Source organism: Octopus bimaculoides, chromosome 3 (genome assembly GCF_001194135.2).
Source record: "Octopus bimaculoides isolate UCB-OBI-ISO-001 chromosome 3, ASM119413v2, whole genome shotgun sequence".
NCBI lineage: Eukaryota > Metazoa > Mollusca > Cephalopoda > Octopoda > Octopodidae > Octopus > Octopus bimaculoides.
The window spans coordinates 16506249-16519552 of NC_068983.1; the positions used below are offsets into that span (position 1 = coordinate 16506249).

Consider the following 13304-nt stretch of genomic DNA (forward strand, 5'->3'; position numbering starts at 1 on the left):
GTGCGGGTGACACGTAAAAGCACCCACTACACTCTCTGAGTGGTTGGCGTTAGGAAGGGCATCCAGCTGTAGAAACTCTGCCAAATCAGACTGGAGCCTGGTGTTGCCATCCGGTTTCACCAGTCCTCAGTCAAATCGTCCAACCCATGCTAGCATGGAAAGCGGACGTTAAACGATGATGATGATGATGATGATGATATATATATATATATATATATATGCGAGAGAGAGAGAAAGAAAAGTCTATTGTCAGACCTTAAGAGGGATGGGCTCTGCTAAGTGTAAAAATGCTTAAGATGCACAGTATATCACAAGAGTACTCTGTGACTCATTCTGTAATTGAAGGCTTAAGGCATAACAAAACTTCACTGTTCTGTAGAAGTAGTGATGAAAGAACCATTAAGTAAAAATGCAAGATTGTATATTGGTTGGTAGAGAAGAAAAATTGAATTGTTTTGAGATTAACTCATAGACTTTCTTTGCATGAAAAAACAGCAGTTAAGTTAATGTTAACATATTTAATGTAAGTAGTTATCCAGTTTCTTGTTCTTATTTCTATATTTCAGCTTGAAAATATTCATATCTCACAGTAAATTTTTCTATACTTTATTTTGAGATAAGCCCCTCCACCACTGCCATGCAAGTCTCTGCATGTCTTGAAATTACAGCTAAGTCAATGACAGATATATATATACAGCTTTTCTTCTTAATCCAACAAACAATAAACAAAAGTGAAATTCTAGACAACCATTGGGATTACAGCTATTTGAAATAACTCTGTCCTCAAAATTTTAAGCAGCAAGGTTTACATGAGAGTGACTTAAAGTGTAATATATCAACCACAGTTTAGATTTCACTTATACTATTATTATATTCTAAAACTACAAAAATTGTGTTCTTGCTGGGTCTGTCTTCCACCCTTTTGCATTCAAATTACTCTGTCAAATGTAATACTTGTTTATTCATGAAGCACATGGCTTAGTGGTTAGGGTGTTCAGCTCACAATCCTTAGGTTGTGAGTTCACTTCCCTGTGGCATATTGTGTTCTTGACCAAGACATTTTATTTTACTTTGCTCTAATCCATTCAGTGGGAAAAATTGAGTAGTACTTGTATTTCAAAACCCAGCCTTGTCACACACATTCTGTGTCACGCTGAATCTTCCTGAGAACTACATTAAGGACACACATGTGTAGTGCTTAGCCACTTACACATTAATGTCATGAACAGGCTCTTTCATTGATCAAATTGACTGGAACCCTCTTTGCTGTAATTGATGGAGTGCTAGTTTTATTCATATTAAAGGTACAGAAAAAAATTTATTTCTCAAATGTGTGATAATGCTATAAATAGCGTGATCAGAATAAATTATCCATATAATACGTTACCGGCCAGCCATGAGTCTCATGGCTGGCCGGTAACGTATTTTTCTGCATTATATGGATAATTTATCCTGATCACGCTATTAATAGCATTACCACGCGTTTGAGAAATAAATTTATTTCTGTATCTTACAATACATCTCAATGCTTCTAAAGACAAACTTTGTTTACTTTCATTGTAAAGTTGAATTTATTCATATTATTTTGGATTAATTGCACTTTATCTTGTAGCTTCAAGATTTCAGTGATGTGATCAATTATTTTTAGAATGACATTGTAGAGTAAGTATGAGAGGCTGGATCTGTCTGGTTTGAATATAAAGCAGGTAGAATATTTTGAATGGATAAATTAACAGCTATTTTTAACAGTTACTAAATTAACAGCTATTTTTTTCCCCAGCTGAAGATAAGTTACAAAATGAACCCCTATATCAGGGGTTCTTAACTATTGTTAACCTATGGACCCCTTTGATTACTATTTTATTTTGGTGTGCCCTAATAGCCATTCAATGTTTAAAAACTACTTTTATAGAAACTTTTTTCAAAATTCCTATTTTGTTTTTCACACTTTAATTGCATTGGTTGAACTAAGTAAAATGTTAAAGAAAGAAACCTGGTTGTTTCTTGTAATACATACATCTAAAGCAACATTTTTCTGAGACCCTTAAAATATTATTGTGTATCCCTAATTTACTATTTTGTGGTGTGGGCCCCAATTGAGAACCACTAGTCTATATCATTGTTGGCAAATTTTTTTAGCTCAGTATGTTGAAATTTCAATTCTTGCAATAACACTATTGCTGTAGTATCACATGTTTAACATGTATTCTAATTATTTTTTATTTTCTACTTGTTTTAGTCATTAGACTGTGGCCATGCTGTGGCATTTCCTTGCAGAGTTCTAGTTGAACAAATCGACCCCAGAACTTTTTTTTTAGTCTAGTACTTATTCTATTGGTCTTTTTTGCCAAACCGTTAAGTTACAGGGACATAAACATACCATCACCGGTTGTCAAGTGGTAGTGGGGGGACATACACAGACACAAAGATAGACACACACATAGATATATACATATATACATACAACAGGCTTTTTTCAGTTCCTTATTTCTTTATTGCCCACAAGGGGCTAAACACAGAGGGGACATACAAGGACAGACAAAGGGTTTAAGTAGATTACATCGACCCCAGTGTGTAACTGGTACTTAATTTATTGACCCCGAAAGGATGAAAGGCAAAGTCAACCTCGGCGGAATTTGAACTCTGAACGTAGCGGCGGACGAAATACTGCTAAGCATTTCGCCTGGCATGCTAACGTTTCTGCCAGCTCGCTGACTTGTTTCTTTCAGTTTCTGTCTACCAAATCTACTCACAAGGCTTTGGTCAGCCTGAAGCTATAGTAGAAGACACTTGCACAAGGTGCCATGCAGTGGGACTGAACCAGGAACCATGTGGTTGGGAAGCAAGCTTCTTACCACACAGTCGTTAATTTTATAAGAGGATATTGCAGAGAGATTTTTTTTTAAAGTCCTTTATGTGTCAACCAAAAACTTATGACATATCACTGATGATATGAGTATCATGGGTTCACTGTCACTGTGCTATGCTATGGGATCATCTAAACTGTTAGGAATAGCAGCCAAATTTCTCTCAAACCACAACGTACAGTCTTAAAAAAGAGGCAAACGTTGGAAAACTTTACACTTGTTACAATATCATTATCATCATTTGATGTGCACTTTTTCATGCTTGTCTGTGTCAGATGGAATTTGTTGAGACAGATTTTCTAACCCTAACCCTTCCTATTGCCAACCCTCACCTGTTGCCAACCCTCACCTATTGCCAAGCAAGGTAATATTTTTCTATAGCTAGACATGTTTTACATGGAAAACTGGGAATGAATAACCTCGCTTGTATGACTATGATGTTTATTTACAACCATCCCATGATGTGTAGATATGGATAGATAAACACAAGCACAGACATACACTTACACACATAAACATACACACACACAAACATGGATAGATAAATATACAATCATGCACACACACACACACACACATACACACAATTGTACATACATATGATGAGCTTTCAGTTTCTGTTTACCAATTCCACTCACAAGGTTTTGGTCAGCCTGGAACTGTAATAGAAGACACTTATTCAAAGTGCCATGCAGTGGAACCGAACCCAAAATCATGTGGTTGCAAAGGAAACATCTTACCTACATTAATATGTAAAAGTTATGATATATCGTTTATACAAGAAAAATAAAGGTCATTATTTTCAGTGGTTTGGCATAATGACCTTCAAGTGGTCAACAGTGGATTGGTATGCAATGCAGCTATGAGACAAACATTGTAAATATCATTGATAAGCCAGTAGAAATAATGGATTAATTCTACACTTCAGGTGACCTAAAAAGTATTGGTGGAATATAGATTAGAATTCGTTGTTATTGAAGAAGATTAGAGAATAATGTTTTGAGTTTATACAGTGATTATAGCTCCTCATGGAAATCTTACTGTACGGGGTCAGAGTAATGGTACTATATAGTAAGAAAGAGAAAATAGAGATGATAAATGGTTTTTCAAATGGCTGGACAAGAATAGACGAATATGATGTAATGTTATAGTTCAGAGGATTAAGATAAGAGGGTAATTCTTATTTTGAAAGGAAGCAATATCAAGTGTGAAGAAACGTGAATAAGTGGTTGATTCTAGACAAGCTGTAGACTAATAATGATATGATGTTTGGTAGTGATCTGTCACTGTGTGTATTTATGAGATGAAATAATTCACAAGCTGAATAGCTGCTGAAGAAATAATCTTCAAGAAGTCAACTGAGAAATGGTTATTTTGCAGTATGTTCATAACTTGGCAATATGAATAGGAAGTAGTTGAAGCCATAAGCTGGGTTTGTACAGTAAGGATTCTATAACCTAAAAAACTGACTTTTAGTTTTTAAGGTTTATCTTATTCTCCAGCTTTCTGAGGGTTTCTTGTTTTACAGTCTGTCCTAATTGAGCAGGCCTACAATCTATAATCAAAGAAGTCATTCCAGCTTTGTCCAATGTATTTTTCCTTTTTGTAGCCAGCCCACTTATGCGTACCTTCCTTCCTTCATTGGACACTAAACTCTGCTTGCGAAGACCTGTCGAGGCAAGTGAAATCGAAATTGAACTAAATTCGATGACTGGCACCCATGCCAACGTCGTCTCCTTCATTGGACATGAAACTTGGCTTGCGAAGACCTGTTGGGGCAAGCGAAAACAAAATCGTGATGGCACCTGTGCCCAGCGTCGCCTTCCTAGCACTTGTGCTGGTGGTACGTGTAAAGACATTCGAGCGAGATCGTTGCCAGTGCCGCTGGACTGGCTCCTGTGCAGGTGGCACATAAAATGCACCATTTTGAGCATGGCCGTTGCCAGTACCGCCTGACTGGTCTTCGTGCAGGTGACACATAAAAGCACCTACTACACTCTCGGAGTGGTTGGCGTTAGGAAGGGCATCCAGCTGTAGAAACTCTGCCAAATCAGATTGGAGCCTGGTATAGCCATCTGGTCATATTGTCCGACCCATGCTAGCATGGAAAGCGGACATTAAACGATGATGATGATGAAGCTGGCAGAATCGTTAACACACTGGGCAGAATGCTTAGTGACAGTTCATCTGTCCTTATGTTCTGAGTTCAACTTCTGCTGAGGTCAACTTTTCCTGTCATCTTTTTAGGATCAATAAAATAAGTACCAGTTGAACATGGTTATTTTGTAGTCCTTTTCATAACTTGGAAGTATAAGTGTTTGTATAGTAAGGATTCTATGGCTTAGAAAGCTGACTTTTAGTTTTTTTGAAGATTCATCTTATTCTCCAGCTTTCTGAGGGTTTCTTTTTTTTTTTACAGTCTGCCCTAATTGAAAAGACTATAATTAAAGAAGTCATTCCAGCTTTGTCCAATGTAGCCTTCTTTTTTATTATTATTAGGGTGTAAGACAGTGAGCTGGCAGAATCATTATCATGTTGGGCAAAATGCTTAGCAATATTTTGTCTGTCTTTTACATTCCAATTTCAAATTCTGCTGAGGTTGACTTTGCCTGTCATTCTTTCAGGGTTCATAAAATAGGTACCAGTTGAACACTGGAGTCAATGTAATCGACTTACCGCCTCCTCCCCCAAAATTGCTGGCCTTGTGCCAAAATGTAAAACCATTATTAATAGGGTGTGATTTCAAGGATGTTAGGCTGCTATTTCTAATAAGCCTAATGATTCAGTTGTGGAGTCAAAGATTTATATCAATGGAAAATTTTTTAGTTTCCTTTACAATAAATTTTCCCTGCATTGATATATTCCAAATATGACAAAGTTTCTTTTATTTTTCCAGATCTCAAATATCTTGTTGAAATGTCTGACTTCAAGGAATGGTTGCTGGCCACAGGACACCAGTTTCTTAAATGGTCTGACGATGAAAGGAACCAAACTCTTGACCATTTAATCTCCATCGGTAGTAGTTCCCAGTTAGTTTACCTAGCACAACTTTTACCAACATTAATATATCGAGATTTTTTCAAATTACTTCCAAGAGAAATTTCTACCATTATTGCAACATACCTTGATGCTAAATCTATTCTTAATTGTTTATTAGTGAGTCGACATTGGTATCAGCTCCTTGACTCCCTGCCTGAAGTCTGGCGTCACTGTTGTTGGCAGCATTATATCAAAGTTGACTCTGCACCACGTTCTGCTTCGTATTATAAGACGCTTTTTCTGAAAGTAACATCAAAACAATTGGAACCTCTAAAACAGTGTAATATGTACAGTGAGGAGTTCTTTAGGGGTCACTCAAACAGGATTATGGCTCTTCATTATCACGATGGCAGATTGGCTTCTGGTAAGGGTATTGAAACAATAATTTTAAAATGTTGTTTTATAGATAATATCAAGTTATATTCAGTGTTGTATTCATTCTTTGATGATAGTATAAGCTGAGTGTCCAAAGACCTACGAGTTGGTTTGGTTGTCAGAAGCTAAACAAAGCTTGTTATGAGTTTGTATGTGTGTATAACTATGTATGTATGTATGTACGTACGTACATGTGTATGTATGTATATATTCAATTACAATGCTTTGGTCAGCCCGAGGCTACAGAAGAAGACACTTACCCAAGGTGTCACACAGTGGGACTGAACCTGTAACTGGGAAGCAAGCTTCCTAATCACATGGCCAACCGAAAATAATGGAAAAAGGAGAGATCATTATCGAGTTCTACAGGAAAGCAGCCAGTAGATATGTTTTTAAATTACAATTCAGCCCTTCTACCCAGTGCGGGCTCACTGCCTTATCAGATTAACTAATAATAAAAGAATAAAATAAAATAATAAAAGAAGTGAAACAGAACCAGTGTGTGTGTTTTTTTATCTTTGGTATATTGATCCTTCATGGTACTAAAAAATTTGTTTCAATGCATGGTTCAGATCAAAAATCTTGCAAACCAAATATAAAAATGAAATGTTAATGTTTTCTTTAAACTTAATAATATTCTCTTGTTCTAGGTTCTGATGACCATTCTGTCACTATATGGCAATATCCGGGTGGCGAAAAGCTAATATTGCCTCAACACAAATCAGTGAGTACTGTGAAATTGATGGATAAATTTGTTTATATGTCATTTTTTGATGGCATCATTCACAGCTGGGAAATCTGTCTAGGCCCACAGTCACAGTTCATTGGCCATGTTTCAGCTGTATACAGCATTGATGTTTGTGAAAGATTATCAATTATGGTCACTGGTTCTGTTGACTTAACAATTAAAATATGGGACTTACAATCAAGTCAGTTGTTAACAACATTAATGGGACAACATCAATATTGGATAATTGATACAAAAATCATTTCATCAGAAGAACTCTCTTCGTATACACTAATTAGCAGTGATAACAGATTTTGTTATATCAGAAGAATGAACTCAGAACATGAACAATCGCATATTGAAACTGTTTCCTGTCCAAATTATTCTATTATTCCTCATCTGTTAGTTGAAAATCAGAGTCTTTTAAAGATCTGTTTCCAGTCTGATGATGGTGAAGATACTTTAATCAGGGTTTATCAGTTTCAGTCAGAACTAAATATGGTTCAACAATATAAAATAACTCAAACTGCAAAACCAATTCAGCTACTTTTGGGGGTTGGCCAGAAATTGGCTATGGTAATTTCTCGTGGAGACCAGTATCAGACTCTTTCAATATTTGGACTGCATACCAATGAAGTGATTCTGACAAAACCATTGCCAGCGATCAGGTAAGGCTTTGTCATCTTTATTGTAAATTCTTTGGATTTCATTGTATTCTCTCTTCAAATGGCATTATCCTTGCTTTCTTATTATTTACTCCATAGGCACAGACATGGGTGTGTGATTAAGAAGCTTGCTTCCCAACCATGTAGTCTTGGGTTCAATCTCATTGCATAACACCTCAGGCTAGCATCACCTACTATAGCCCTGGGCCAACCAAAGTCTTGTGAGTGGATTTGGTAGATGAAAACTGAAAAACAGCCCATTGTGTGTGTGTGTGTGTGTGTATATACACGTGTGTGTTTGTGTGACTTTGTGTTTCTATTATGTTGGTCCTCCACCACCTTGACAACCAGTGTTGGTTTGTTTACTTCTCCATTACCTAGTGGCTTGGCAAAAGTAGCCAGTAGACTAAGTACCTGACTTACAAAAATAAGTACTGGGGTTGATTTATTTAACTGAACCCCTCAAGATAGTGCCCCAGCATGGTCACAATCCATTGACTGAAACAGACAAATGATAAAAGATAAAATTACCTGACTTGTATCCCTACATTTATCCATAACATCAACTGTCCTGTGACTATAATATGCCTCTAGTCCATTTTTGCCATAGCATAAGCTATCCTGTGTCCTTACAATATCTCTTTTCCAATGTCTCTATACATCAGCTACCCTGCATCACTACAATGTCTGTTGTCCATTTTCAGAATCAGTATGAGCTGCCTTCTAAATTTCCAATATTTCCACTATATGTCATACTTTCTGTCTCATGTCTGCTGTCTCTGCGATGCCGATTGTATGATCCCACATGTATTTACTGTACCTATTGGCATCTATGTCTATCTGTCTGTTGACAGATAGATTAAACAGAGAGAGTTGGGGAGAGGGAAGGAGTGGATGAATAATTAGATAGACAGACAAATATACACACACGTGTATATATATATATATATATACTCTCAGAGTGGTTGGCATTAGGAAGGGCATCCGGCTGTAGAAACTCTGCCAGATCAGATTGGAGCCTGGTGCAGCCTTCTGGTTCACCAGTCCTCAGTCAAATCGTCCAACCCATGCTAGCATGGAAGGCGAACGTTAAACGATGATGATGATGTCCCTTGTTTTTAGAATGACCACTGCCTGAACTAAATTCTATGTATCATAATTATATATTTATATTTCATATTAACATATGAACTGTATAGTTGTATGTGTGTGTGTATGTATTTATATAATACATATTTTATATTTATGTATAGATTTTTATGTCATATTCAGATATATTCTATAGTTATATTTTATATTTATTATATATGATTATTTAATGTTTTGTATATATTCTAAATTTATAATTCATAATATTATATTATTTGTTCACATTTGTGTGTGTGTGTGTGTGTGTGTGTGTGTGTGTGTGTGTATTTGTGTGTGCGTGTGTGTGTGTGTGCTATATTTACAATTCAGCTTTATATATATTCTGTATTCCTTTGCTTGTATATTTTCTACAGACTAACCAAAACTGGATCCTCAGTCACCTGTGGATCTTCAAAATGGCTGAATGGCTTTGACTCCAGTCCTCCCTGTGGGTTACTTTTAGCTGCTGCTCTTGAAAATAATAGCATATACATTCTCAGTTGGAAAGAAGATTCCAGTAAACACTCATCTAACAGAAAATTAAGAGACATTGAGTTTTTCAGCTGAAGGAAATTATAGTTTGTAGTATTCTGATATTGGTTTCATATTATGCCTGAGGTAGAAGGATATTTCTACAACCTCATGGTAGCTGTTTCAGATGAGACAGAAAGGCAGAAAGATGGAATAAGAGTGACACAGATAATTTGGAACTGTCAGTGACTGTGATTTACCATTTGTAAAAACATTTCCATAAGTTTGTCCTAAACATCCATGCTTGTTTCGTTTTTGTACTTGAGACTCAAAACAGAACTTGAAGAGAGGAGGCATGTAATTGGTGAGGCAACAAATAGCAATGAAAGGACTTTGACAAAAGTAATTGTTTAACCAGCACATTAAATAAATGGTTTCATCCATTTTTTTGCCTGTGGACACCCTTTTGATTCCTATCTCATACTAAGCCCCCATAACCATTCAGTGGATATATAAAAAAAAGAATCCTTCTGTATTTTTATAATTAAATATTATTATGAATTGTATAAAAAAAATTAAAATACTTTGTGTATTGTAAAAGTATAAGCAGTTTATCGCACATAAATTTTAAGAAAATATCTTATATGGACCCCCAAGGGCCACATGGGCCCCAGTTGAGAACCACTGAATTAGTTGATTAGATATCTAACCAACTGACTAACAATAAAGAAGTGATATTGAACCAGTGTGTGTTATTGTTATTGATGTAATGACCCTCCCAAAACACAAGACTTGTTTTACATGTTCTGAGTAATATAAAGCTTTCCTTTCATAAATTCCAAGTTATTTTGGTAGTTCAAAAAGAATCAAGATTGCGGAGCATATATGATGCATGGATGTCAGGTTTCTTTGGTTTGTTTGTTCCCAAACAACACTTATTTTAGTGCTGTTGACACAGCCGGATTAAATGGTACTGCTTAGGTGTTGAAACCATAATGATATCCGTGGGGCAGCTGATGATGGAGGAATGTTGGATTGTTGGTATGGCTGTTTTTATATATGTGGATTAGCATTATTGGATTGTTGGGATGGCTGTGGAATAGTATTATAACACATCCTTTTGATATATATATGAAATATATATTTATATAGGCATGGCTATGTCATAAGAAGTTTGCTTCCCAACCACTTGGTTTTGGGTTCAGTCCCACTGCATGGCACCTTGGGCATGTGTTTTCTACTATAGTCTCAGGCCAACCAAAACCTAGTGAATGGACTAGGTGGATGGAATATATATGTGTGTGTGTGTGTATATATATATATATATATATATATATACATATAAATTAAAGAAGGAAAATGCACACACTTTACATAGTTTAAATGTAATTTTTAATATATCGTGTATTGTGTTTGTCGACTGGTTTCGCTATTGCTAATCATAATATAAAAATTTATTTAAATATGTATTTTCTTAAGAAAAATTTTTTGTCCATGTTGTGTATGGAGTTGATGGATGAACAATTCAACAAGTAGAAAAATGTAATTTCCCAAATCTACTGGAAAATGCCAAAATTTTGATGTCTCTTTTTGGAAGTATGTATTCATGTGAGCAACTTTTCTCTAAAATAAAGTACACAAATTTTTTGTGTACTTTATTTGTGTGATGACCATCTTGATGACATTTTGCTTCTTTCAACGACAACAATTTCACCTGATGTTGAAAAATTATCAAACAACAATCAGAAACACATGTCCCGTTGATATGTGTAACTAAGAAATGTTTTTTATATAATTCTAATATTTAAAAAAATTTTCTATTGATTTTTCCCTGGAGAAGAAACTAATGAGGGGGTCATCAAATTCCATGTATCAATAGATATGAAGTTGTGACATAACAACTTTTTGAGACAAATATATTTGAAGTCATGTAAAATTCCACAATGGGGCATTTAACACCTTTATATTCATTAATGTATCAATAGTTTTCCATTAACAAATTTTGAGCCAATGAAGACAATTTGAAAGAGCAAGGTGCATGAACGGACAAGGTTAAAAACCATGAATTTAACTTAGTAAGAGTAATAATAAAACTCAAAATTGTTCTATCGTAAGTGAATGGCGAATGGTATACATGAAGACTCCATATGACCATCTGGCCTATGGGCACGCCCCCAAAAGTCAATCTGGCCCACAAGCCAAAAAGTTTGCCAGCCCCTGTTCTACACCAATATACACCTATAAAATCATCAACATCATCAACATTTAACACCCTTTTTCCATGCTAGCATGGGTTGGATAGCTTCACAGGAACTGGCAAGGCCAGGGACTGTACCAGGTTCCATAGTCTGTTTTGGCTTGGTTTCTACAGCTGGATACCCTTCCTAATGCCATCCATTTTACAGAGTGTACTGAATGTTTTTTATGTGGCACTATCATCAGTGCTTTTTACATGGCACCAGCACCCACACCAATGCTTTTTAATTTGCACCTTGGTTTTAGGATCTCAATTCTGTTGTGGTGGGCAGGTCTTCTTAAGTACAACAATGTGCCACATATCTCAGTCCTCTGTCATCTTCATAACACTCAGCATTTTGAGATTGGCCTTCAATGCTTTATTCCATGTTTTCCTGGGTCTCCCTCCTCCACAACTTACTTCCATTTTAAGTGATTGGCACTTCTTATAAAATATATACACAAATGCCTACACAGATTACTTTACAACTATCAAATGTGCAACTTGATAGCTTATACCATGCCTTGGCTAATTGTTTTAGATGCCTGTGTCATCACAAGCATATATGATAATTATATATGATAATTCTCTTCAAACCATTCAGCAGAGCAGTAAAGATATTACTAAAGAGGGGGGGGATACCCCAGCACTCCGCCGGCAACCATTCCTGCTGAATAGACTGGAGCAATGCAAAATAAAGTGTCTTGCTCAAGGAACAATTCACTGTATATGTTTGTGTCTCCTTGTCTTGACATTGTAGGATTGTTGTAAATGAGTGTTACAGTCATATAAGCAGTGTCATTTATTTTCAATATTTTGTAAAAACATGTCTGGCAGCAGGGAAATATTACTATGGAAACAGACAAGAGTTGATGATAGAAAAGGCATCCAGCTGTAGAAAATCTGCTTCAATAAAAACTTCAAGCATGGAAAAGTGAACATTAAAATGATGATGAAGATGACATAGCATCATCATCATGAAAGTATATTAGAAGGACAGGAACAAATATCTTACTGAAAAGGTGAATACATAGATTCCATGATTGGGGAGAGATATAAAGCTCTAAGGTCAATGTACAAGGTGAATATGAGAGAGAGAAAAGGTGGATAAGTGAGTGAGTTAGAGTGAAATTCCACACAGTTTCCATCCTGTAAATACACTCACGAGGTATTGATCTGTCTGGGGATATATTAGAAGACAGTTGCTCAAGTTATCACACATGCCAGCACTTACTTATTTATATCATTTGGAGTTTTATTTTAATTTTTTTTTTTTTTTTTCTTTATCCAGAAATAAAGAATTTCTGAAATATTTAAAAATCTATTTTCACATTATTTCTTCATTTTTGTCCCTTGTGTGTTAATTAATTAAGAAATTATTATTTCTTCTTTCTGTTGTGTGTATATGTGTGTGCTTCTGTGTTTATAAGTTTGTATATAAAGGAAAGGTATTTAAAACTACATACAGACACATACATGCACATACTCAGAGATTCAATTGCAAATTGAAGGAAGTAAATATTTTGAATTCTTGCTTTAATCCCCGAGGAAAGAATTGAAACAGTAATATTGAAGTTTCCATGATGAATATTTGAAAAATTTTGGTGGATGAAGTAAAAAGAAGTTTAATTTGAGTGAACCATTTCGAAATATTTTGATTATGCCAGAGTCAACATCATATACTACCATAAACACACACACACAAGTATACATACATATATATGTATGTGTATATATATATATATGTATGTATATATATATATATATATATATATATACATACATATATATATATA

General features: G+C 35.4%; 1 protein-coding gene across 8 annotated transcripts in view; it reads left to right on the forward strand.

The window, feature by feature from the left end:
• LOC106875160 (F-box/WD repeat-containing protein 2) overlaps positions 1-10014 on the forward strand; it is a 17193-nt gene extending 7179 nt beyond the window's left edge. For 4 of the 8 annotated variants that reach the window (XM_014923182.2, XM_014923181.2, XM_014923185.2 and 1 more), the window contains exons 2-4: positions 5764-6270; positions 6932-7676; positions 9176-10014. In XM_014923182.2, the coding sequence (XP_014778668.1) occupies positions 5784-6270; positions 6932-7676; positions 9176-9368 (1425 nt within the window). In that variant the 5' untranslated portion in view covers positions 5764-5783 and the 3' untranslated portion in view covers positions 9369-10014. Of the gene's footprint in view, positions 1-25; positions 524-2307; positions 3744-5763; positions 6271-6931; positions 7677-9175 lie in introns of those variants that run through there. The other 4 variants (XM_014923188.2, XM_052966054.1, XM_052966055.1 and 1 more) reach the window with 4 other exon arrangements.
• Positions 10015-13304: the final 3290 nt, after the last annotated feature.